Source organism: the organism of the source record quoted next, unplaced genomic scaffold, assembly GCF_019419815.1.
Source record: "Pyrus x bretschneideri cultivar Hongxiangsu unplaced genomic scaffold, Pyrus_bretschneideri_v1 Contig104, whole genome shotgun sequence".
Taxonomy (NCBI): domain Eukaryota; kingdom Viridiplantae; phylum Streptophyta; class Magnoliopsida; order Rosales; family Rosaceae; genus Pyrus; species Pyrus x bretschneideri.
In genome coordinates, this window is record NW_025999396.1 from 568347 (window position 1) to 596155 (window position 27809).

Consider the following 27809-nt stretch of genomic DNA (forward strand, 5'->3'; position numbering starts at 1 on the left):
ATTCTAATTCACTATTAAATTGATAAGTTTTTTAGTCAATTTAGTGCAAAGGTGACCTACATGTCAACCTAGTTACGAGTTCCATGCTCACTATGTCATCTATTTAATAACGATTCAAATAATTCGTTAGACAAAAGACATAAATTGATACAATTTTAAAACATCAGTGTCGAATGTGAAAATGATATAACACAATGGCCCAATTTGAAAATCACTCCCAACCTAAAGTAGGGGTGCAACTCAGGCAGGTTGGGCGGGTTGAAAGGTCAACTCAATCTTAACTTAACTTTTACAATTCGGGATGGAGTTCAAGTTGGGTTTCATTTGGGTTCATTTGGGCTCGGGTTTAATTGGGTTAGGGTTTACTTGGGTTGGGTTGGGGTTGCCCAACTTTTTCAAGTTTGATCTTGTAACAACTTACTTTCTAAGAATTCCTAAAAAAATTAAGCCAAGTAGCATCAAAGCTAACTAACCTTAACTTCATAAATCCATTTACTATAAAGCTTGCTTTAGGATTTAGAAACTACAAATATGGGCTGACTAATCAAAGCCTCTTATTCCCTAAAAGCTTAAGTAATTATAAAGGGCAATTTATCAAAAAAAAATATTAGAAAGCGTGTTGGTTTTTGGACTTGGCTCACTTAGGTGTAGTATGAGCATTAATTGAATATGGGTTACAATCTGGTTAGATAGGGTTTGGTTAGTCGGGTTGGATTGGGTTGGGGATGGATGGGCAAATAATCGACCCAACTCAACCCAATCAATGAATGAGTTGAAATTGGGTTGGGTTTGGGTAGGTTATAACTAAAAAAAAATTAAAAAATAAAAAAAAAAAAAAAAATAAATAAAAAAATAAAAACACCCACTTGTTCGGGTTTAAAGTCGGGTTGGGCATGGGCGGGTTCGAATTGGCCCAACTCAAGTTGCACCCCTAACCTAAAGGGTGTAAATGTAGTTAACTCTATGTTTTCTCCAAATAGTTATTCAAGGGACGTCTAGCCTTTTTAAAATACACCACTTTTGTTCCTAATAGTCACGTTTCGATTTTGTATGGCTTTTGATATATAAAATTTAATCCAAATTAGAAATCATTTATGACACACCCCGACCGAGATTAGGGCATACTGGCCGTCACGTGGAAGTGACGTAACCATGTGCACAATGCAGAAGCTACGAAATAATAATAAAAGTACGAATAAAAACAAACCTAACTATACACAAAGTAAATAACATACATGTGCAAGTGTAAGTGTGGAAAACAAAGTTCAGAGCACGGAAGACCTAGTGCAGTCCGGGAGAAACAACACTAAATAAACACACCCAAAGGTGGTCCTGCACTAGTGATAATCTGTCAGATAAGTCGAGAAATCCTTTGGGGAGCCACCAAAAGCGCTAGCCAAACTAGAATCTGGAGGGGCACAAAACAGAAAGCGTGAGTGGGCAAAAACAAAGCTTTTCAAAAACCATTTCATTTTAACCCCTCGCCGTAAAACCTGTATACATCCCAGAAAATATAATATATACATATATATAAATCATGTCAGAAATATGCCATGCTAAATGCCTCAAAATAAGATGCAAGTACTCAGGTAATGCCAATCAAAGCCATGTAATCTGTCAGCCGGAGTCACTTAACGTAACCTGTATGGTTGAATCTAGAGCTCAAATCCCCATCTCACTAACTATACATGCACACGAGTCGGAACCACCTAAAGTGGTATGTACGACAGAACTGGGTGAAAATAAGTACGCTCAAGTGCTACGATCAAGTGAAGACTGGGCGAATAATCGCGAGTCACCTACGAGTCGGAACCACCTAAAGTGGTCTGTACGACAGAACTGTGCACCTAAATTGGATCCAAGATGAGTGTGTGGTGCGGGAGGTGAACATCATGTGAAGGACTGTGCCCAACTCTGGGCGGGAACACTAACACCGGGGGTGCAGGTTATGAGCTCTCTATGCATCTCAAATCACTATTTAACATTAACATAAACCATAACTTACCTGGCACTTATCTGTGCGTCCACAACACCAAACATATATATATATATATATATGCAACTAATAATGCAAAATTAAATATGCAAACATAATGCATGGCATATAAAACATATAAACGTTTCATTTCACTTTCTGGGAAAAACACAAGTATATAGGTATATACGGAAAACCAAAAGCCCACTCACTGGTATGTAGAAGGGTTGTAACCCCCTTGCCTCGAGTGACCGCGCTCGTCCTCAGGATAGGTCTCATCTATATGCAAAACAACTATAAAAACGTAAATTTTAAAGCACATAACCAACATTACGAAATAACTTCTCATACAATGCTCAAATGGGGTGTATGAATACACCAACGTGATCTACTCAACCTCACAAACATCCCCATATTTTTAAAATAATTTTCTGACACCGCACCGGCCCTCACGCACCGGCCAAGGCACGGCCACACGCGCCGCCCACGCGCAGGCACATGCCTGGCACACTGATGGCGTCAATTAACGCCGTCAGGAATATTCCGTTAAATCTAACTGATTCCGTTAACGCCGTTAGGAATAGTTTGTCCAAACTGACGGAATATTCCGTCATCTTCTCCAGCCAACCTCCGGCGCCATCGCTGGTGCCAGAAAACCGGGAAAAATTCAAAACTTGATATTGACGGCACCGGAAAACCGGGAAAAATTCAAAACTTGATATCTCACTCGTTTTTCATCCAAATTTCACGAAATTGGTACCAAAATGAAGCTTACAACAAGAGGAACAAATCCATACTGCTTTCAAGCACTAAAACCAACGGAAACTCACTGAGAAAACACCACCAACTCCATCCAAACCTGCAACTCATGATCCCGACGTCCAAAACCTTCAAACAAACCACCCCGAGCTCTTAAGGACCTCACCAAGCTTCCTACAAGCTTGAAATTCCCAAAAACACAAGAATTAACGTGTGCATGAACAGTGACCAAATCGGGGATCCCGAGTTCGACGTGAAAGCGAAGGTATCCTTACCTGAAATGGTTATGGTTGAACTTCTAAGGACCTCACGAGCACAAAAATGTAGTTTGTTTCCATGATCTGTGACGATTCCCACTTGTTTTGGTGTTGTTCGTACATATGGAGATAGGAAAGGGAGAGAGAGAGAGAGAGAGGGATAGGGATACGGGACAGTGAAGGGATGAGGATGAGTGTGGGGGTGTGTGTGTGGTCCAAAATCAACCAACCAAAACCCCATAGTGACCACATAACAAAACAAACATACCAAGGGCAAAACCATCATTTCACCCCTACGGTACGAAAAGTCCGAGACGGGCTGTCACAATTTAGCCATTCGATTATTAAATTGAAAACTTAATTGTTTTTTGGGCAACCATGCCAATTTTATGTTTGTCATAATTAGATAATGAAACATTTTCCGATTTAGATGAAATTTTATAAAGATAATCTATGAATGAAGATTTAAAATACATACTGTTCATATCATGAAGAAAAAAATAATAATGTGAAGTGTGGTCAATGTGTGATTAACATCATCTTAAGTTACTAACTAATTAGAGCTTGAGCGCTCCTCTATATACACACAAGTGATATTCTAAACTAAATCAATATAAACTACGTGAAAGTAGATTTAGACTTTGATGCAGAAGAAGACTTGCACCGCCATAGCCAATTTGGTTGGACATAGACCTTATAGATATTAATAGGTAACTTTAATGAAAAACTCCCGATATTATTCACTTTAACGAAAAATCATATTTATACACTAAAAAGTCAATCCTTGTACTATTCACTTTACCCTTTATTTTGTCCTTATCATTAAAATTCAAAGTTTTCAAGTTATTTTCATTAATTTGCCCATGGAAACTTTAACGAAAAGCTTCCGGTACTATTCACTTTAACGAAAAACTATATTAATAACCTAGATTGCGCGTGTTTGGTTTCTACACCAAGTTGTTTATTGGAAATAGAATAATTTTTTACAACCAAAAATTCGAACGGCTGCTTCTCTTCAGACACCAGAGTAGGTTAGAACGTATTTTTTTCAGTTTTGAACACCAAACAAAGATGAGAGAAGCCTCCAATTCCACTAGACGATTTTTTTTTTTCCTAAAGGATAGATTTGTTAGATTAGTGAGGCGACCAGTTTGAATCTACACCGTGATACAAGAGCAACACTCATCTCCACCACTCAGAAGGCCTCTTGCGCAATAGACGACTTGGTTAGTAAAGAAGCATTGCCTATTAATATCTTATGAAGAGTCAAGCAGATTATCCAAACTAAAAATATTGCAATAAGACACCGTAAAGTATCAATATTTACATTATGAACAAGGTTACTTCAACACCAGTGCATGAGACGCAGCAACAGCAGAGCAGCTAAGTAAGCGTCGCGAATCAGAAGGTATCGTGAAAGAAACCGTCTGCATTCTGCCTAACTCTCAATGTCAGATATATCAAGATCATTGTCCCCAAACTTGACCTGCAAAACAGAGATTAATGATCGTCATTGATAAGAACGGACAAGAAAAGTGAAACCGGATTCCTGGGTTTACAACATACTTTAAGACCAAATACTTACGCACGTCAATACTTGTACAGGTCATTTCAAACTTTCAACAGCGCATCAGCACCCGTAAAGATTGAGGACACCTTTTTTTAGGGAAAAATACACAACTTTTTGCAAATTTTCAATCAAAATAGAACTCATTTCACTAAAGAGATGCAAAACAGACCGAAAAAAGAAACTCGCTACCTAAGTTCCAATCAACAGAGCACACATTGGTGTAGAGCAGTAGAATAACCACAAAGATAAAAAAAGGATTAAACACTACAAGTCACACCGACATGATTCAAAACAAACTTCATAATACACGGATAGAAAGTATAATATGACTATACAAAATAGTATCGATAGATTAATATACTTAGATTTGCAATTTTGCATGTAGTCCTTTAAAGCCTACCCCATTACTATCTGCAGTTCCCCATTCTATTTCAGATCCAATGCCCTGATTTTTCCTCCGTTTTTCTTCTCTGACAAAGGATGCCAGCCCAGAAAAAAGCTGTATACAAAAGATTAGGAACCAAAAGAAAAATAGAACCTAACCGAAGAAAGAATTAAGTTGCAGGTGTCTTCCTAGTCCATTCAACCAGGTTGCAAGTTGAACTTCAAGTCCATTAAAGAATTCTCTGCATCATCAATAGCTCTGCCATTCCACCCAAATCGTAAGCACCAAAAGATGCAAAGAGGGATAACTTTTCACTAGCTTTTAGACCCACCTCTTCGCGCAAACAGCAGGCCATTCAGACTATGAAGGTCCATAACTCCTGGCTATGGAACAGTAGGCAAGAGAAGGGCCACAGATTCTGCTGGTGCCTTACTTAGAAAGCATCAATTAGCAACACACCACATATTTTTTATATCTATAATTTTCTATATTCACTACAAAATATGGCCTCCCTGATTGAACTGGCTGTGTGCAGACCAGAAACCATGTATTTTCCTAGCACTTTACACACTATGACTGATACTCACTACCCATATCTCTCGTGTTGATCTTAAAAACTAGAATGGTGTTTTCAAATTTGTCTACAAATCCAGCAACATATTACATCTCATCTATTTCATAATTGTTTGAACTCTGAAGCTCAATATCAAAAGCAGACACACTAGACCAAGAAGGATGAATAAAACAACAGTGTGTGACTCTTTCATCCCAGTATTGGCCAAGAATCTTCACTATCCCTTAACTCTCACTCAGAAAACATTATCTTCCTCTATTTGAAGCAATTTTCCCCTGCTTGCTGAATTACAAATGGTGAAGGTTCGACACTACATTTTTTGTAGTCAGCATCCTGTTTCTGGAGCTAAGCTTTTCCATAGTAGGCGACCATGCAGCCTCTTTCTTCTTTCTAGGGACCAACCTTGGTAGAAGAACTAGGGAGACACTGCAGTTTACGCCTCTTATTGGTTATGCATATTCCCCAACTGAAGGATATGAGGTTTTGATTGCATATGAAGATAACGATATCATTCTGTTGCATCCATTTCTATCGGAAGGTTAGATAGTGCGAACATTCTATCGGATTTTATTTCCAAAAATCAAAGGAGAATTAAAAGAACAAAAAAAGTTGTGGTTGTTAGATGGATGTCTAGATATGAAAGGGGAAATCTAGTCATGCAAAAAAGCACAGATTGAACTGTAGCTTACCTATCACACCTACCAGAATTTAATCTAAAAAGGAGGTGCACCAAGAAGTACAATCTAATTTGCTGCAAAAAAAATCATGCACTAACAAAATGATTGAATCATACCTTGGATTTTTTTTTTTTTTTTTTTTTTTATGTAAACCATACCTTGTATTGATGGAGTTTAAAAAGGGTTAATTCCAAAGGAACTCTAAATCATTGAATCAATAATAACTTAATGAATTTACTTCTCATTCGATAATATTACACTCAAATATATATAATGATGCACATCTAAAGAAGAAAGGTTAGAAGGAAGACCTGAGGTCCTACGTTGGCCCCTTATAACATTGAGTATGAAATGGAATCTGAGCACTCAACGATCTATGTTAATGCAAAATAATTGAAAGCTTGAATATTCAGATTAATCAAACCCTAAGATAAAATGCCTCTCCATCCTACTATTGTTCTGAGAATTATATTTTGTCCAATCGAGTCAAGTACTAATTTAAAACTAGTGATGGTAAAATGTAAAAATTAGAACATTGAGCTTTGCTATTGACAGCAAAACAAGAAAAACATTAAAATGTCAATATTCCTCATCTCATTGTTGTCATGATAAACTACACTTGTCTGTCAATTACTGGTTTAAATTACTCATGACATGTAGTAAAACTAATGGTATTCTGAAGGAAACATTTAAAAAAATTTAAAACCAAATATTTAAGCAGCTTCTTTGTTTTACTACTTACAAGATTGAGAAAAAGATGACGACTTTTCTGGAATCAAATGAGGTAGTGCGTTTGCATCTTTTCCACCGGTTATTTGGCGCTTCATGAATTCTCTCAGTCACTGCGTTATCTATTGAAATATGAGAGTAAAAATCAACTTCCCATTTTATTAGAACGTGATCATCCAACCCAAAACCAATCGGCAGTTGATGGAGAGACACAAGATTGTTTAAACTATTATGAAAGGCTTTAATTCTCCGATAAAAGAGAAGTTTTATGGACAAGTCAAACATATGTATCCCTTCCATTAAGTGACAGATGACTCAACCTAATGCTGCTAGAGAAATTGATTGTATCGATGCAAAATGCATCTTATACAGGAGACCCTAGAAGATATGTCCAATATATGTGTCCCTTCCATTAAAATAGATGTGCAATATTTAACCCACTACATCCAATTAGAAAACATCGTTAAGACTCTATAAGGGCTTTCTCACCAGGAGGATATCCTAGCCTTATTACTTGCAACGACGTATGGAAAAATAATGACTCACCGATTAATAATTTAGAAAATAAACTGTACAAATTTGAAGGTATAGAAATGTTTACATACCTCTTGAAGTGCCATGGTTGAATAGAAGCTGCAAAAGTTTCCCACCAACTTTTAGGCTTGCCTGTCTCCGAAATACTCTCTGACAGTGTTAGGCCAATGACATTAAATTTACAAGGGTAAACAGAAAATGTCAAAATCAATAGCAATCAATGTATAGTAGTATGATATTTTTCGACCACCCCCAATTTCAAGTTTATTCTAGATAATATCAAGGATATAGCATAAGCTATTGTAACTTACCGCTAGTAAGCCCTCGCGTTTTAAACTTTCAACAGCTTCCTCTTTCAACTCTGGTGCTTGAATATATCCCTTCTCCAGATCTATCTCAATGATGCATGGGGGATGAGAATCTGCCCTATTTGCTTGTAAATCATTGTAGTTCTGGCAACTCAGCTGAGCATCCATGCACATCTGACCTTTAGATGAACTAGAAACTTCTGAAAAGTTCAAAAATCCAAACACTGAAGCGCATGGTAGACGGTTGCTTTCTGTGGCTAACATTGAAATGCTATAGACATCTGTGGCCTTCACAAACAGAAAACTTCAAAGTGTTGCGAAACTGAAACAGGAAAGCCTTACTTGAAACAACAACAATGAGAACATCAATGAGATTTTTTTAGTTTTGTGTAAACAAACTACGTGACATAAAAAATAACAGCAAAAAAACTAAGTGATTCAAGAATAACAAAACGGGGTCTCCACTAGGAGCCAATACTGATAACGGAATCAGGAAGCTGAAGTAGATGAGTCTTCAGAAACCCCATGCCACCAACGCGGGTCAATGAGAGAATCCAAAAAAAAAAAGGAAAAAAAAATTATTGATATATTTTATGGCATAACATTGTGAAACAACATATAGTTGGTTAAGTCTAATGGCTCTGTCTGGGTATATGATGAAAACATCAATTATTCATACATGTCTATGTCATATGATCAATTGCAAGGAAGGTAGACTTAGATGTCAAATTCTACACATATTTTTAGTTCCTAATGTAATACAAAATCACACATCAGTAGGTGTATTCATGTTTTTGGTTTATCAAGTGGCCTTCAATGTGATCTAATGATCCAGACCGTCCATCTGTTAACATTATCCAAGGAAAAAATAGCTACAACTAAATCAGATGACATTTAGTCACTAAATATGATCAAATAAACAAACACACAGTGTTCCCAAAAACAATGAACATGATAATCAAATGGTCCAAGGATTTCCATTTCATTTGATTTTTTGCAAGAATGATTCTTATATAACTTTACAAAATTTAGATGGTTTGGGTCATTGGATCACATTGCAGGATGGACACAATAATGCTATCCCTTATACTTCTTAGAAAACAGGACCCATCTTAAGAAGGGGACTATGCTTTATTAAATTAGCAATGAAACCAACACAAACCCACAAATAGCATAATACTATTCAGCAAAATTTTAATTGTTGGGAGGACTTACATGTGAGCTGTGAAAAGGACATCCTAGCCTTGCTTGAAGTGGAGCCTTCTCTAACAGAATAGGAAGAATATCTGAAACAAAATGCCAGAAATGTTGAAGAATTTAACAGAGCGTACATAGCCATCAAATCGAACTAATTGCTATAGCTGTCTTTTTTCCTTAGTTCGGAGAGACGGAGAGAGAGACCTAGAGAGCAATGCTGGTCGACCTCTTCAAGAGTTTGGCTTAGCAACTCAAAACTTGAATAGCTAGCAGGTAAGCTGCAACATCCATCCACAGTTCCTAGGATCAATGCCTGCATAAAACTGTACCTCAAATAAAATTTAGCATCCAACGTATGATATTTGGTTGGAATAGATATCATGACTGGAACAAAACCAGTGTCATACAAATGATTTACAGGCCTAAGAGAATTCCCAGAATTCAAAAAAAAAAAGGAGATAAGTTATTTCTGTTTTTCCTGGTTGCCTTCTCCCCTTTTGGTCACTAAAGGGTAAGATAATTGGTATTAGACAACGTTTTTGAGGATTGGGGCTATTCATCCCAGAACACTCAAAGTTTCATTCTTGCACTGAACAAGCAAGATGCAACATTCAGCACCTGAATCCATCTTTTGTCTTAAATCATTTCAGCAACATCAAAGCATCGCATATACCTCCAACAATATATCTAATATACGGATAGTTAGAACAACAACAACAAAGCCTTTTCCCACTAAGTGGAAACATATGGATAGTTACTGAAGAATAATCTGAAACAAGCTTAATATTAGTAAAGGTGACGTAGACTTGCCATTCGAAAGTTGAACAAGCATATTACAATCACCAGCAAAATAAAATTCGGTTGGAAAGCAATGGGCAACCTTGATGTGCCACATCAGCATGACCATGTGCGGATGTGTACTGTTAGTTGCAATTTAGTTAGGCTTAGTCATTTAAGTCTAAACCTTAACACTGATTCAGTGGTAATTAATCAAGTTCAGTTGAATAAAATTCATTGGGATTTCCGTGTTATCTCAAGAGCTCTATTCACAAAAACCCTTTCTTGTTCTCTGATTCTCACTGACCAGCGTAGAAATCTTTAATGTCGGTAAGATTCCATGGATGCAATCACCATCAACAGCAAGAACTGTAAAAGAGTGCTCTAATTCTACTAACCTTCCCTTTGATATTCCCTTCGATATTCCCTTCATTCCAACATGATTGTCCTGGTCCACCCACCCACCAACGGTGAAATGAAAATCTCTATCAACCAGCTAGCTGTATGTTAATGTTTTGACCCACAAAAAGAAATGTGAAATTACAATTGATGGTGCCACTTAGTACTACGGTATTCCTCTTCACTTGCTAGTGAGAGCTTTTAGATTCGATTTTCACCAAAGGCAAATTTGAATCATATTATTGCTAGCCCATTGAGGCTAAACCCACCCCCTCCTCCAAGGTAGATAATATCGTTTGTTAAAATAAAAAAAATTACAATTGATGGCTGAGGCAATCTGAAGTTTTATGTCAAATTTTGTACTTCTCCAGCCGAAAATGACATCAATTTTTTTTTGAAATTGATGTCAAATTTGACAAAGCTTTCAAATCCAATTAGCAAAAAACACTTCGGTTGGATAGAATTTTGATTTCAAATATGCAGACATTCCACCTAGGATTTAACATGGCCTTTGGATATGCACTATCTATGAAAAACTCGGATTTATCTTCCATACTCCGTATCATTTAATGATGATTTGGGTATCATTTAATGATGGAGTATGGAAGTCGGAGCCAAGAAACTAACCCAGAAAATACTAAACATAAAAATGTCCAGATTAGCCACCGTTGCAGCCATGAGAAAACCAGCTTTTTGAAGTTGTTGGGTGTCTCCAAAATTCTAGGCAGATTGTTAGGTGAAAGATGATTTGTTGTTTCAACTTGGAAATTTAATTTTCTCACAAGGTGAGAGAGCAGAGAAATTCAAAAATGCTACCTAAAACTAAAAAGTAGAGAGAGAGAGAGAGAAAAAGTCATTGGAAATGATACCTTATCGGAATCGGAGGTATTAACAGCCGCCATTGCAGCAAGTTTGTAATTGCAAAGAGATTAGGTCTCCGTCCCACCACTATGAGTCACCCGCTACTGCTCGCTTTTCAAGTTTCTGCAATTTCAAGAATCCATAGTCTTAGAGAGAGAGGGGAGTTAACGTTAAATGGGATGATGGAGAAGGAGGGCTTTGTATTTTAGCTTTGTTCTTTTGTAAATGGCGCGATTCGCAGGAAAGGCTACTGGCTGTGACGTCATCCCCCACTCGCTCGACATGTTCCATCTAATCCAATTGTATCTACGTACTGACCATTTTGCCCCTGGCCCTTTTTCTGCAACTACTATATATTTGAAATTAAATTATGGGGCTTGTAGATCCGGGTCCAAAAACATATAGTGTTTTTAAGAGTGAGTTCAATTATCTAATTAGATATTTTTATTTATTTTATACTCGTTTTATATTTTCTAAAAATATTAAAAATCAATTAAAATCTTTTAATATTATGCATTTTTCAACTCCAAAATATCTAATTAATATCTTATAACAAAAAAAACTAATATACTAACATAAATCTATTTGCAAAACATTCTACCCTAACTCAAGTAGCAAATATATGAATGTATATTATACCTATAAGTGAGATGTGAAACCTAACTAAAAGGTAGAAAAAAAACATAATATACCTACAAGCAAGAAGCATTAATTTGTAACAAGTTGACTATGAAATAGAATATGTCGTATAGGTAGATAAATACAATTAACCTGTGATATAGGTTGATTATAAAAATTAAAATAAAATCTATAAATGGGTTAAAGCAGGAGGAAGAACAAGAAATAACAAAAAAATAAATACAAAGAAATAATTAAAAAGATAATTAGCAAGAAATTTGATTTTTACAATAAATTTTTTTTCATTGAAGAGATAATAAATTTTTTTACAATTGTCCTATTTCTACACATACGTTATAATCTCACCCACCATAAAAATAAGAAAAATAACCTACTATCTTCCCACCCACCATTATCCCCAAAGTTCCCTTCCAATCTTCACCCTTGACATCGTTTACCAGCACAACCTACCCCTTCCTATAGCCATTACTAACTGATGAGAAGCACAACCTACCCCTTGACATCCATATTGCTTCTCTAGCCTGTTCTTCCATCTATTTTTTAATTATTTAAATAATATTTTAATATAAGGAAAATGATTATATTTATACGATTGAAATAGAGGGAAATAAAACAGCGACCACCCTTCTGCACTTTTTACCACCATCCTGACTATCCCCATGGCTGACCACGGAGGTGATGCAACAATAGAACGAAGTGTTAGTCGCTCAACCAATCATAGAATCAAAGCCAAAAGAATAAGAAGTGAAATCGGTAGAGAAAGAAACTCCGATGACATCCATATATGGCTTGACGCATTCAGTGTGTTTGGACGAATACAAAGATCAATTCGCGATTCAATAATTTAGGATCCAATAAACATAAATTAAAATATAGAAGGAATAAAGTGACGACGAGACGTTTGGGAATTGAGATTACGAGTTGTTGGGAGTGTGGGTGGAAGTGAACGATCTGATCTTGTTTCCCTTAGTCCTTATTTGACATATTACGTGAGGATACATCGGTAATTAAATTTTTTTTAATAAGGAGTGGGTGTAGAAATAAGACAAAGAGGTGGTAATAGTAGCACTCTAAAATAGTTAAATTTAAGGAATTGGACTTATTTTAATAAATTGGACTATTCTTACTATTGGCTCAAAAAATTGGACTTATATCAAGTTTTCCCTTAAATTATATATATATACTAGCATTATTGGCTCAAAAAATTGGACTTATATCAAGTTTTCCCTTAAATTATATATATATACTAGCATTTGCCTACACACTTTGTGTGTATAAACACATTTTTTTAGAAAATGAGAAGGAGAGAGGGAGAGAGAGAATGTGGGGGAGTGGGAGGTTTTTTTTAATTTTTTTTTTTTAATATTGGAGGTATTTTAACATCACATGTAGGTGAAGCTTCAATAAAAAACAGTAAAATTTGAACTTGTGAAATTACATTATTGCCCATCATTTTTTTTTTGTGTGATAGAAGACTAATTTGTCCTTCCATCCTCTTTTGGTTGACAAAGAGGATTTTATTAATTAGTAGAAATTAATATTTATTTATTTATTTATTTTTACATTGAAACTTAAAATTTTTAGCTCAGAAACAGTTTTTTTGTCCTAACCCTTTTGTGTTACATTTTTAGCCGAAGATTATTAAAAAATAAATTTATGATTATTTTTTTAAAGTAAATTTAAAAAATATAATAATAAATTATGTAGACTATCCTAATTTAATTTTATGAACACTTTAACAAAAAAAAATATTTTGATTCCGATAAATATTAAAAAAATCACTAAACCAACAATGTGAAACTCGTGGAACACTACACATGAACGAATTTTAAAAAATTATTTTAGCCATTAGATTTAAGTTTGAATCATTTAATTTTTTGATCGTTGGATTTAATCATATTAGAAGTTAGTCGTTCGATTCAATGAATTTTGAAATATAAAACTAAAAAAAAAAGTACACATATATGATAAGCCAACCTATTAACCTTGAAGGAATTTTGGCCTAAATTTGCCCTAGAAATGAGTTTTTGGTTAAAACTCATATTTGACCCAAGAAATTGGAGCAAGTTGGAATAAGTTTAGAACTTAAAATTTGAATTTTAAGTCAAGGGTTGGGCTAGGCCTAAAGATAGTGATTATATTGATTACATTTATTAAATGACCAAATTCAAAGTGAAATGTATATATCAAAAGAATTCACCATTTGTAAATTTTTAATTACGTAGAAAGAACTTGAGAATATATTGCTACACATCCATACCATTAGTTTAAGAACAAACAATCTTCTCTTCACCAATCACTCACTCATCTTCTTTCTTCCGAACAAAGAACAATATCACTACCATCTTGTTCAACATATACCTAAACTGAGTGCAAGTTCCCCACTTTTTTAACAAATGGCCAATCAATTTGTCGCTTTCGGTCGCTAATTAATCAACGATTTGTCTAACTTATGGTGTGAGCAACTGAACTAATTCACGTCGTTTAAATTTTAATTCCGAGATGCAACCACAAAAGCTAAAACATGTAGGTATACATTAAGGACATATCGAAAAAGATGGAGGGCATTTTAATATTTAAACCTTGAGCAAAAGGTAAATATCTTGTGTGCGGTTTTAACTATTTGCTAGATACTTGTCTTCACGTAGCAATTTTGGTGCTCGTGAAGCTTTAAAGTAGAAGGAAAAGAGACAAAAAAGTAGCTGAAACATGAGAGAATAGAGGGTCACGGGTTTTTCTAACTATTTCAGAGACTCGTCCGGCTTGTGAGTTGTGTCTTGACATAGGAATATCGTCGACAAATAAGTGCTTATAAAATTGATGGCGTTGGCGGTGCCCACTTATAAAATTGACATGCTTCAAATTCCCAGCAATTATTTGCTCATCACCGATCGCACTCACCCTCTGCCTTTGATGACTATTCCTGGGCCAACTCCAACTATGGTGTCTCTAGACTGCTGGCATCTTCTATGGCTAATTAACCGGTAGCATCTAACCTTCCAGAATTAATGTGGAAAGAGCGATGCTCGGCTATTTTCAACGACAGGGCACCAAGCTTGTATCGGACATTGCATCAGTACAATCAATTTTCCTATCTCTCCATGGGCCTGCAGTACAGAGAACCATCACTTGCAAAGCCCCTCAAAGTCCACTCATCAAAATTAATGTAGACAAGGCTTGGGTTCCAACTACCTGGGAAGCTCGCGCTGGAGTACACCCTGTAATTGTCATAGCTTACACCTGTGTCGTGCCTCCTCTCTCCTCAGATTCCTGTGACTAAGTAGTTCATTTCCTCCGGGATCCCAAGCAACCTCTTTTATGGGTGCATCATGTATGTAGCGGTCACTGGTTGGTTACCAGCCAAAGGCCACTCTTAACTTGCTTGTCACAACCACCAGAGAACACAGTAGATCCATCATCCTTCCAAGTTGAGCACTAAACCTATACAGATAGACATATATCCTTCCCAGTTATATCACAGAATGTCCCTAATTGACATACATTGATCTAATGTGATCTCAAATTAAATCACATACTTTTGCATGCACAAAGATATGTATGTATCAGTAAAACTTTGGAATAGTGGTGATCCTTGTTGAAAGGACTCTTATCTTTTTAAACGAGATCGTAGAATGACAGTACAAAAATTACTTGCTTAAAATCAACAACATATAACAATTCTAAAAGCAATTGTCTACACAGAGATTGTACTGTTTTTATCTAAGCAAAATTGTGCATCCAATTGTAACCGTAAGAACATTTTGCGTCCAATATATTTCTCACCGTTTTTTTTGTTTTTTTTTTTTTGTTATATTTAGTATTTGTGTAAAACTACTCTTATCTCGATTCCTGAGTAATATATCTAGAAACAAACAGCAAAACTATTGTTTGTTTTATATTCAACCAGAAATAACGCTAAGTTGCTATGAAGAGCAGAAGTTATGAATCATATCAGAGGGCCATGGCCGGATGTAAACTCCCCTAGCTCTGCCAGGGCCTAGTAAAGCGGTAACAAGTTCGAATTCTATAAGCAAAGGCAGACCATCTAGCATTTATAAACTCATCTCGGATATTTCTAATTCATACCCTAGTTATAATTAAAAACTATAGTTGACACATTGTTGCGTATGGATGTATCCTTAATTCCACAATATGTTGGAATTCAAACTTGCGAAACAAAATAATTTGACTACCAAACTAGTTTCATGAGAGAGAGAGAGATTACCGGTTGGTCGTGGGGGTATGGATGCCTTGGCCACACTAGCAAGATTTTGTCCACTCTGGTGTATCTCCCAGCATTGCACCTAAACACGGGCATACCAGCAGTCATTACTTAATCCTACCAATAAACTGTGTTTGGTTGCATAGACAAGACAAGAAATTATAAATTCAATCCAATCGTGTATCTACTTCAGTTCCCATGAATCATACATACAGATACATAAGCAATAAGCATACTGTAGTACATAATTATACGTGAATCCTAATCATATATTATATTGCCTGCTAGTCTGATGACAGAAATTGAATCCGATCGAATCGTATAGAAAAACTTTCTTAGCAACCAAACGGAATGTAAGGCTACATACATACATACCTGGTTGTCCCAGAAGGTGGTGGCCAGAATGTTGCTCTTGGGACTTTAGCTTAGGCTCTATAGCGAGTCATTAAAACATCTCATAGTCCATCAAAAACAGCTAAATCAATTCACAACCCCTCAAACCCAATTCACCCAATTGAAAAACCAATCCAAAGAAGACAACTTTGAGGTCAAAAAGTTAAAAAATTCAAAAAATTAATCAAATATTTGACATGGGTGATGGGTTCAACCTCAGTTTTTGTGACAGTGTGCACAAATTTGTGCTTGAAATCAGCTGCCTGCTTGCTTGAAGAGCTCTCAATCTTCTTCTTAGCGACAAAATATCCTATCTTTCTGTTTGAAGAAGTGCCGCTGCTCTTCACGCTCAGCACTCCCGACTCGCTGGGGGGGAAATTGACAAAGAAATTGATGGAGTGGTCTGCAGAAAAAGGGGAGGAGACTGATTTTGCCCGGGGAAATTTGACCCGTTCGATGTAGCAGATTACCCGGTTCTACGCGTGAGCTCGCCCAATCTCAGCCGTCAGATTCTGGTCCGATTATTTTATGGTTTGTAAGGAAAGGGAGCAAGTATTTGGAGGTTTGGAGGTTGGTGGGATCCAAAGTCCCAAACAGAAAGGGTTCAATCAAGCAATCATCCAAACCAGAGATACTGAAATGAAGTGAAGGCGATGGAAACCAAGCACCAAATCCACAATCACCCTTCACCAATTCAAAATTCCCACCCTTCGCTTTCATTTCCCGCAACAATTCCAAACATTCTCTCTAATTATTCGATTCTCTCTCTCTCTTTCTCTCTCTCTCGTCCTCTTCAAGCTTCCTTCTTCCCCCTCTTCTATTCCCCACTCTCTTATTAACCCCTAAATGTCGTTAGTTCCCACGCTCCTCCACCCTTCTACGACGCCGTTTTCACGTCCCCGGAAATGCTCCCACCCGACCACTCCAGCTTCAACCTCCTCACCCGTTTCATCAATTCCTACCCGTCTGATCCCGATCCCGATCCGATCTCCCTCGGAGGACTGTTCCTGCACCCCAGCAACACCATCCCTCCTTCCTTCCTTTCTTTGATTTCTCACCGTACCCGTTTGCGTTCCGGTTCGGCCTGTTGTTTAAGGCGCCACTGCCACAAGACGCTGCGTTTTGAAGGTTTAAGACGAGGTGGTGGCGGCGGGCTGCTTTTGTCTGTGAGCTTGTCGATAAAGGGGAGTGAAAGGGATGGTGGTGAGGAAAGGTATGTTCGGGAATCAGGACAAGTCCTGGGGCAAAATGGGGATAAAAGCTTTTCGTCCTCGGAGGAGGAGGCCGCCATTGTGGCGGTGTTCGAGGGTGAGGGTGAGATTGCACGGAAGGGATCGGATGCTATGAATACCACCAAGCACCTTTGGTCTGGAGCTGTTGCTGCTATGGTTTCAAGGTTCGATCACTCTAAACCCGAATGAGTTGTATTTGTTTGTGAATTACCACACGCTTTTAGATTGACAATAGAATTACATTATGCTTCTCCCATTCCCGTGTTTTAGAATTTTGTACTTTTAAGCTGACTCAGGTGGACTCAAAAAACTTTTAAGAAAATTTTATTTGAATCAGTATAACTTCACTTAAATTTTAAATATGAATTATTTTTTCAGCCCTTTTATATAATTATCATTAAATGCAAATGAAATTAATATAAAAATTAAAATTTATCAATAAATCCATGTCAAATATTCAAACCCTTTGCCATCACGCAATTTTTCCCTTACGTTTTATTTTGACTAAAACTCTAATACATTGTCATATGAAAACAAGCGTTTTTGTTTTGTTTTTTTTATTTTTTTAAGATGGTGATTTTGAAGTTTTTGATCCTCCAAATAAAGAGAAATTTTTTTTTTTTGATTTCAAATTCCGATCAAATAAATTTTTGTGATGTGGTTTTGATTTTATGTGGATATTTGAACAAAAACTTTGCACTAAAAACAAAATTTGTATGACGCCTTTGTTGGATATTCTCGACCGTTAGAGATACATGCAATGGGGGCAAACTTTGGACTAAAAACTAAATTTATATGACGCCATTGGAGTTGGTCTATAAATGGAAAACAAAAACCCAATTGTCAGTTTCTGTTATCTTGTGATTTTGAAGCAACTAAAGATGGAGCGTCCATTTCTCTTTTCGATGTGATTTCGGTTCTGAATCATTTGTTATGCTTTAATTTGGTTAATGGTACATCATATGCTTCTCCAGGATTCAAAAGAAACTTCTTGGTGTTTTCTTTTTTCTTAGGACGTTTGTTGCTCCTCTTGAGAGGCTAAAGCTGGAATATATAGTTCGAGGTGAACAGAAGAACCTTTTTGAGCTCATCAGGACGATTGCAGCTTCTCAAGGGCTGAAGGGATTTTGGAAAGGAAATTTTGTCAATATTCTTCGCACGGCACCCTTTAAGGCTATCAATTTCTATGCTTACGATACTTACAGAAATCAGCTGATGAAATTGTTTCGGAATGAGGAGTCCACAAATTACGAGAGGTTTCTTGCTGGTGCCGCGGCTGGAATTACAGCCACTTTGCTCTGCTTACCTATGGACACGGTATGTTGCAACCTTCTACTGTTATTTGGTTCAGCTGATTCGGGTTGGTTTGGTATTGCTGTGCTTTGAAATAAAACTGCTTCTGTTGTGCTGTGAGAATAAGCAGCTGTGAAATAAAGCAGCAGAGTGTTTGGTAAACTTTTTTGTAAAAGTGCTTTTGAAAAAGAAAAAACAGTTTTATAGTGTTTGATAAACTTTTATGTAAAACAAATGTGAAAAAAAGCTGGTTTTTCAAAGCTGGGTTTGCAGCTTTGTGTTTTTGGCTTTTTTCACCTAAAACTGTGGAAAAAATTGAAGCTGAATGTTTACCAAACAGAAAAAAGCTCCCAACTTTTTTTGATAGCCACTTTTTTCAGAATCACCTCAGTACCAAACTAGGCTTCATCTCGTAAGCACTTTTTTCCTGGTTTCTCTCTTAATTTGTGTTCAAATTATTTCTTCTTCAACTTTGTAGTTCAATGTGCAGAATAGGATTGATCGTCCATGACCCACACTTTTATAGGTCACACCGTAAGAGTGTGCATAGGCTGAATTCTATTGCTTGCACTTAAGAATTGGCCCAAGTCCTATTCTAAAATGTCAATTCTTTCAGATCAGGACAAAGATGGTAGCACCTGGTGGAGAAACCTTGGGTGGTGTAATTGGTGCTTTCCGCCACATGATCCAAACTGAAGGGTTCTTTTCGCTTTACAAGGGTTTACTACCCTCGATTGTGAGCATGGCACCTTCAGGTGCAGTTTTCTATGGTGTCTATGATATACTGAAATCAGCTTATCTGCATTCACCTGAAGGGATGAAAAGGATCCAACACAAGAAACAAGAAGGTGATAAACTGAATGCTATGGAACAACTGGAGTTGGGTCCTGTTCGAACATTACTATATGGGGCAATTGCCGGTGCTTGTTCTGAAGCTGCTACATATCCATTTGAAGTTGTGAGGAGACACCTTCAGATGCAAGTTCGGGCAACTAAGTTAAGTGCTTTCACAACTTGTGTGAAAATTGTTGAGCAAGGAGGTGTACCTGCTCTTTATGCAGGATTAACACCAAGCCTATTGCAGGTATGGTACTCTGACGATTCTTTAGATGAGAACACATCTTTTGTCGAGCCCTTTTGTCATTCGATCAGGTTTACGGTGAAGTTTCTTGACCTTTTTCTCATGTGCTCATCAGGTTTTACCGTCAGCTGCTATAAGTTATCTTGTATACGAGTTCATGAAGATTTTTCTCAGAGTAGAGACGACGTAATAGTTTTCAATCCAGATCAAGGTCCAAAGGTTCTTGTCGAGAATGAATAGTTTGGTTGTGTTTCTTTTCTTGTTTTGTGTTTTCAATATGTACTTGGGAAAAAGAGAAGAAACAAGGCACCGTGTTTCCGATGTTTTCTGTTGACTGACAGAAAGCTTGCTGTAATTTTTCTTGGGATTTTTAGCGTCATTTGAGTAGCTAAAAGAGGACTACAACAGTCAAATACAGTGAGAATAAATAAGGGCAAGCTGATTGTTTGATTGTACTTGACCCGGGCGTATTATTATTTTGAGATTAATTGTTTTGTATTTGACTCAACCGACTCCACTTAATGAAAAAAGATTCTGTTGTTGTAATTGTTTTGTAGTTGATTAGTATTTTTTGAGATAAATTAGCGAACTTACAGATGCTTGGAATTTGTTTTTATCCTTTTTTTTTTTTTATCAACGATTTTGTTTTTGTCTAATTAATCATTAAAATCATGAATAATGATGGGCATGAATGTGGTAGATGATTGTCAACGTACAAGGATCTGAGGCTCTGAGGAAGGTTTTTGCAGTTAATTAAAGGTGGGCTTTACTGTAATAAAACTGTAGATGGTACCCAATTAGACATCACAATCTCTATAAGGGCGTGTATAATGTGCGGACAAAGCGTGCGGACCATTCGTAGGGATGAGGATCTAAAGGCCGAGAAGGGACGAGCTCACGAGTAGAACCGGGTTGTTGTGACCCGGTGTAATTAAAAAATTTTGAATTTTTTTTACTCAATGGGTATCTTTCATTGGAGACAGGGAAAGAGAGGCAAAGATGAGGAGCTAGGGTGAGGAATGGACTTGAGGTGGATTGAAGATGCGTTGCAACTGTGACTTGGCAATCTTATACCTCTATTTTTTGTTCAATGAGTGTTTTTGTTGGCGAGGGAGGGAGAGAGGGTTACCTTGGCCTGGAAAGAAGGGCGGGAGGGTTCGATTTCAGTGTGGATTAATTGGGAGTTGGTAAATCATGTACCTTTACTTTTTTTCGATTCAATGGGTGTGTTTTTGTCAGAGTTCGAGGGTTGTGTAGGTGGAGAAAGAGAGGCAGAGAGAGGGAGGTGGTGAAGGGTGTAAGCGCTCGATTTCATGTGGATTAAAGATGTGCTTGGATTGGAGTTGATAAGGTTGGTTCATCTAGAAACTCTGAAGAAACCCTGACTTGTGAAGGTGAATCTATGGACAAATCCAGAACCTCTGTTATAATATGTGAACCATAATAAGAATGGTTGAAAGGTAACACTTCCCTCATTAAATATGGACATACTCTCTTTAACGCAACGTCAAAAGCGTGTTGATAACGTGTTATCGGTTTATTTAACTGAAGAATTATAATGAAGAGGGAGAGGGCGGCAAGCAGAGAGAAATGAGAGCATTTAGTGAATTATGGGGTTTGTATTATCTCACCTCATTATGCCTGTACTTATTGTAGTAAAGAAGAAACACTAATTGACTTTCAAGTTATACAATTCAATCTAGAAACTATCTTTATAAGGGCTTGTCTAATGTGTGGACGAAGAGTGCAGATCATCCATACGAACGACAATCCAAAGGCTGAGAAAGGACGAGCTCACAAGTAGTTGTGACCAGGTGTAATTAAAAAATTTTGAATTTTTTTTACTCAGTGGGTATCTTTCATTGGAGACAGGAAAAGAGAGGCAAAGAGAGGGAGCTGTGTGAGGAATGGACTTGAGGTGGATTGAAGCTGCACTGCAACTGCGACTTGGTAATCTTATACCTTTTTTTTTTTGTTTGTTCAGTGAGTGTGTATTTGTTGGTGAGGGAGGGAGAGATTAGGGTTTGTGGAGCCAAAAATAATCGAGAAAAATATCGAGGCAACACGTGGATTTTAGGGTAAAAAGATAAAATTACTCTCGAGGAATACCAGAACTCCTATGCTCGAGCAGTGGACAATCATAACTCAATCAAGGTCAAAAGTGCTCAAAATAGGTAATTATTCAAAACCTATTTCATCTATCCTCATCAAATCTTCTCCATAAGGTAACCCTCAAATCATTCCTTTCTAATTATATTAATTAGCTAATTAATTGATTTATTACCCAATTAATTTATTAATTAACTAATAAATCATGAATATGATGTGATATAAAATAGCACACAAATTAAACCCTCTTTTTGACAATTGTAGTATGGATAAGTAGGGATCGTTCTAGGCCGGGGATAAGGAGGGATTGCTAATCTACTCAAATTAGACTCAATTACACTAAACTAGACTCAAAAATAGAAAACTAGACTCTAATAACTTAAAACAAACTAGAATGACTCAAAACATCACAAAACAAGTAAATTGACTCAAAACAGAAACTAAGAGTGATTTTGGACGAATTCTAACTTAACTTTGACTCAAAACACTAAAGGAAACAAATTAAAACAGGTTCTAACTAAGTAAAACATGAAATATTAAAGAAGGAATTGGTTTTGACGAATTTAAAGTAAAAGCAAACAGATTTAAAGACTCTAAACAACTTTGGACGAATTGGGTGTTTTAATGGGTGAATGGCTAGCTAGAGGGTCATTCTCCACACGTGACACATATGCATACAAATCGATTTCCAAATATTATTCCAATAAACCATGAATGACAATGCCCCAAGTTAACCGTGAACTGCACAAATTAACTATCAGATTTTCCTAATTTCATTGAATTGGACTCAGCGACGCAATCAAATTATTCTTATCAAGTTCCCTATATGAACAACATGATAAAGATACATATCAAAGATCATTAAGTTCTATGAAAATCATAAGCATTGACAAGGCATTCGTAACTATGAAAAGCATGATACTCTTGCCAGGAATTCACTTAACACGATCGTGACTAGCAACCTTCACTACTTGCAAATATAAGTTCATAACGATTAGGTGAAACTTCCTTATATTTTAGCATCAAATTCATGCATGCAAACTAAGTAGACCTCCTTAATCAACATACAAGAATAAGTTATCAATCAAGCAGTTAAGTAAATTGCATTCATGTTTTATGAAATAATAATTGGATGAAATCAATTCATATCACATATATGTTCATGGCTTTGAATTCTCCTTTAGCCAAAATGAGTTTAGCTGCTCATGTTCGCAATTAAACAAGTACAATTAAATTTAAACATTGAAAACAAAAGATTGAATACACCTAGAAACGCTCCAACAATCTAAACTTTGAACGGCAGGACATGGCTCCAAGCGTCTTCTCTCCTTTCTCCTTGCAAGGCTGCGGCACAAGGGTGTTTGTGTGTATGATAGATATGTGGTGTGAATTATGGTGAAGGATGGATGGATGGATGGATGAATGGTTCCTTCCCTTATGTGCGGTAGAAAGCATAGAAATAAAGGAAGAAAGGGAAAGACATTAATTAAATTTTGGGAAAGATTTGCACTCCAAATCCTCAAGGAAAAAAGGTAAATAAATGTCAGAATCCAAGAGGAAAAGGGAAAGGGATATGCGGCAGGACCTAGAGAGAAAGGGAAATGGGTTTGCGGCAAGGAATTGTTGTTCTAGAAGGAAGAGGGTGCGGCATCCCTTAAGGAATAGGATTAAGCCTTCTAGAAACATATATTTAAGTGTCCTAAATTAATTAGGAACCCCCCTAGCAGCTGGAACATAGGTAGTGTAGGATTAGGATTGGTTAAGACAAAATAAGGTAGTTTGGCTCATGTTTCCTTCTTTCTTTGCTGAGCTCCAAATCTTCTTTGTCTTGAATTAATTCTTCCATCTCTTTAGCATATTCTTAGCCTTTCTTGAACTTCAAATTCGTTCATCCACCTTACTCCATGCATGTGCTATCCATTCCATTCCAAGCCCAAAACTACTCTAAAATGCTCCAAATTGCCTTTTCTTGCCCTTTTAGCTAATTGGACCTACAAACACACGAAAATAGCTTAAATCACTATAATAAATAGAAACTAACTAAGTAAATGTAAGGAAATAAACTAACAAAGTCGCATAAATATGCTCCTAGCAGAATCTCACCCAAAAAACCATCCAAGTGGCAGGTCCCTATCCTCCCAAAGGGGTTCGCCACACCCTTATATGTCACATCCCGGCCCGGGGCAGATCACTTCCCGGGCCCGCTCCACCACCGTAGCACGATATTGTCCGCTTTGGGCTTACCATTCCCTCACGGTTTTGTTTTTGGGAACTCACGAGCAATTTCCCAGTGGGTCACCCATCGTGGGATTGCTCTAGCCTCCTTCTCGCTTAACTTTGGAGTTCCTACGGAACCCAAAGCCAGTGAGCTCCCAAAAGGCCTCGTGCTAAGTAGGGATGGGATATACATATAAGGATCACTCCCCTGGGCGATGTGGGATGTCACAATCCACCCCCCTCAAGGGCCCGACGTCCTCGTCGGCACACTCATGGCCAGGGTTAGGCTCTGATACCAAATTGTCACATCCCGGCCCGGGGCGGATCACTTCCCGGGCCCGCTCCACCACCGTAGCACGATATTGTCCGTTTTGGGCTTACCATTCCCTCACGGTTTTGTTTTTGGGAACTCACGAGCAACTTCCCAGTGGGTCACCCATCATGGGATTGCTCTAGCCCTCTTTTCGCTTAACTTCGGAGTTCCTACAGAACCCGAAGCCAATGAGCTCCCAAAAGGCCTCATGCTAGGTAGAGATAGGAATATACATATAAGGATCACTCCCCTGGGTGATGTGGGATGTCACAATCCACCCCCCTTAGGGGCCCGACGTCCTCGTTGGCACACTAGCGACCAGGGTTAGGCTCTAATACCAAATTGTCACATCTCGGCCCGGGGCAGATCACTTCCCGGGCCCGCTCCACCACCGTAGCACAATATTGTCCGCTTTGGGCTTACCATTCCCTCACGGTTTTGTTTTTGGGAACTCACGAGCAACTTTCCAGTGGGTCACCCATCGTGGGATTACTTTAGCCTCATTCTCGCTTAACTTTGGAGTTCCTACGGAACCCAAAGCCAGTGAGCTCCCAAAAGGCCTCGTGCTAAGTAGGGATGGGATATACATATAAGGATCACTCCCCTGGGCGATGTGGGATGTCACAATCCACCCCCCTCAAGGGCCCGACATCCTCGTCGGCACACTCATGACCAGGGTTAGGCTCTGATACCAAATTGTCACATCCCGGCCCTGGGCGGATCACTTCCGGGGCCCGCTCCACCACCGTAGCACGATATTGTCCGCTTTGGGCTTACCATTCCCTCACAGTTTTGTTTTTGGGAACTCACGAGCAACTTCCCAGTGGGTCACCCATCATGGGATTGCTCTAGCCCCCTTCTCGCTTAACTTTGGAGTTCCTACAGAACCCGAAGCCAGTGAGCTCCCAAAAGGCCTCGTGCTAAGTAGAGATAGGAATATACATATAAGGATCACTCCTCTGGGTGATGTGGGATGTCACAATCCACCCCCCTTAGAGGCCCGACGTCCTCGTCGGCACACCAGCGACCAGGGTTAGACTCTTATACCAAATTTATCATATCCCGACCCGGGGCAGATCACTTCCCGGGCCCGCTCCACCACCGTAGCACGATATTGTCCGCTTTGGGCTTACCATTCCCTCACGGTTTTGTTTTTGGGAACTCACGAGCAACTTCCCAGTGGGTCACCCATCATGGGATTGCTCTAGCCCCCTTTTCGGTTAACTTCGGAGTTCCTACAGAACCCGAAGCCAGTGAGCTCCCAAAAGGCCTCGTGCTAGGTAGAGATAGGAATATACATATAAGGATCACTCCCCTAGGTGATGTGGGATGTCACACTATAAATACCATCTCATTTTCTTCAAAACTCAATTCCAACTCTCTTGCAAAATTCTCTAAATTCTCCAAACACTTTTTCCTCAAAATTCTAACTTTGGCATCAGAGGTTCTTCGGCCAAAGCTCCCTCCCCTAAAAAAAAAAATCATCGTAGGCGCATGAGGCTCTTGGCCTTGACCTAAGGTGTTATTTGTTTTATAGGTGCAATTTTGTCAAAGAAGAAGAAGACAGAAATTTGCATCCACAAATTGGTGCTTTCATTGAAAGTCTTGATCAAACACTCGTAGAAGACTCTCGTATTCAAGGTTTTTCATTTTCTTGTTCACTTGTAGATTTTTCTTACGTTCTTATTCTTGGAATTTTTATTTTTAAAAATTCTTCGATAAAACATAAAAGAAAAGTACAATGGCAAGAGATTCGGAAACCTCGACAAACGGAAATTCCAACGTTCAAGGATTAGGACCGTGGCGATCTATAAGGCTTAACACAACGATAAGTGGAGCGGCACCACCCCTACGGGGCACCACTGTGGCAACCATTACGGCAGCCACCCTCGGCAAGGCCCACGACACCACAACCACGACCCAAGCTGTGCCATTTAAGCCCATATGGGCCCAAGCTTAAAGCGAGACGACCTGAGCCACTCAAGCCCGACGCGAACCCAATGTGTTGCCAAGCTAAGCCTTAGCCTTGTACCCACGTGCGCCACATGCAGAGCAGCCCACTCTCGTGGCCTAGCCTACTCCTGTGGTTCGGCCTTCTAAGCAGCCTAAATGGGTCCAAGATTAGTTCAACCGTCCCCGCTTCAAATTTCCAAGCTTACGATTGAACTATGGGCATTTTCATCATATTTCTCCACGAATTTGACATTTTCCAACTCAAATCTCAACCCCGGAGTCTACCACACTTCCGCTGCTTAAGGAGAAGCATTTCTTCCAAGCTCTTCCAACCCAAATGAAGAACAACACTTGTCTCGACAAGTCATAGAATTGACGAGCGCCCTCGCACATTAGATGACTTGTGAATCAGCTCTTTGATGCGAATATTATACGCACACAAATTAAACCCTCTTTTTGTCAATTGTAGTATAAGTATAAGTAGGGATCGTTCTGGACCGGGGATTAGGAGGGATTGTTAATCACTTGGATTTGACTTCAAAAACGTAAACACAAGTTTAAAACACTATACTAAACTCGAAGAATGCAAAACTAAAAGTAAGAAAGATTAAGACTAAGACTAAACAAATATGGGGGGGGGGGATTTAGGTTTGGACGAATTTAAACTAAAATGGATAGAATGTAAAGAAAACAAATTGTAAATACGAATTTGACGGAAATGGATGGATGGGAAGCTAGCTAAGGGGTTCATCTCCACCCATGTTATACTTGCATACAAAATGATTTCTTAATTGCTTTTCAATAAACCATGAATTCTCAACACCCCGGGTTAATTAGGTCCGTTTAAATTAACCGTCAAGTTTTCCTTAAGTTAATGAATTGGATGATTGCATACGACAACCCAAAGCATTCCCCATAAGTTCCCTACATGAATTGCATAATAGAGATACAAGTAAGAATCATTAAGTTCTTTGAAAACTATAAGTGTTGACGAGGCATTCGTTACTATGATTGCATGAAACTCATGCCAAGAATTTGTTTAACGCGATTGTTTATAAGCAACCTCCACTACTTGTGAATATAAGTTCATAACTATTACGTGAAACTTACTTATATTCTAGCGTCAAATTCATGCATGAAAATTAAGCGTCAACTCTCAATAAACATACATAAATAGGTTATCAATCAAACAGTTAAACAAATTGAATTCACAACTTATGAAACGTAATTAGAAGTAATCAAATCATATTGCAAGCATAAACATATATTTCGAATCCCCCCTAGCCAAGGGGGGTTTAGTTCCTCATACGTACAAAACAAAGAGAATTGAAATTAAACATTGAAATCAAAGAAAC

At 38.0% G+C, this 27809-nt stretch overlaps 2 protein-coding genes and 1 long non-coding RNA gene across 12 annotated transcripts; 1 reads left to right on the top strand and 2 right to left on the bottom strand.

Moving 5' to 3' along the window:
• Positions 1–4218: 4218 nt before the first annotated feature.
• LOC103934500 lies at positions 4219–11207 on the bottom strand. 8 transcript variants are annotated; one of them, XM_048571139.1, is made up of 8 exons: positions 11011–11207; positions 10141–10190; positions 9170–9288; positions 8984–9054; positions 7772–8056; positions 7532–7592; positions 6940–7048; positions 4219–4477 (listed from the first exon to the last, which is right to left on the bottom strand). In XM_048571139.1, exons 1-8 carry the CDS (start codon positions 11041–11043, stop codon positions 4393–4395), a joined length of 813 nt encoding a protein of 270 aa, XP_048427096.1. In that variant the 5' UTR covers positions 11044–11207; the 3' UTR covers positions 4219–4392. The 8 variants fall into 8 exon arrangements, with proteins under 8 accessions (XP_048427096.1, XP_048427089.1, XP_048427092.1 ...); XM_048571132.1 differs by having other exon boundaries at positions 7532–7610; positions 11011–11205; XM_048571135.1 differs by having other exon boundaries at positions 7532–7610; positions 9170–9290; positions 10155–10190; positions 11011–11204.
• A 2980-nt stretch (positions 11208–14187) lies between these two features.
• Positions 14188–17164, bottom strand: LOC103934496. 3 transcript variants are annotated; one of them, XR_007253387.1, is made up of 4 exons: positions 16472–17164; positions 16239–16295; positions 15867–15945; positions 14188–15082 (listed from the first exon to the last, which is right to left on the bottom strand). It is a non-coding gene; the product is annotated as an uncharacterized LOC103934496 (long non-coding RNA). The 3 variants fall into 3 exon arrangements; XR_665294.3 differs by having other exon boundaries at positions 14188–14748; positions 14834–15082; positions 16239–17164; XR_007253386.1 differs by having other exon boundaries at positions 16239–17164.
• Positions 17005–20408, top strand: LOC103934497 (probable mitochondrial adenine nucleotide transporter BTL3). The gene is made up of 4 exons (XM_009344244.3): positions 17005–17652; positions 18502–18805; positions 19398–19865; positions 19978–20408. Exons 1-4 carry the CDS (start codon positions 17162–17164, stop codon positions 20050–20052), a joined length of 1338 nt encoding a protein of 445 aa, XP_009342519.2. The 5' UTR covers positions 17005–17161; the 3' UTR covers positions 20053–20408.
• The last annotated feature ends 7401 nt before the right edge of the window (positions 20409–27809 follow it).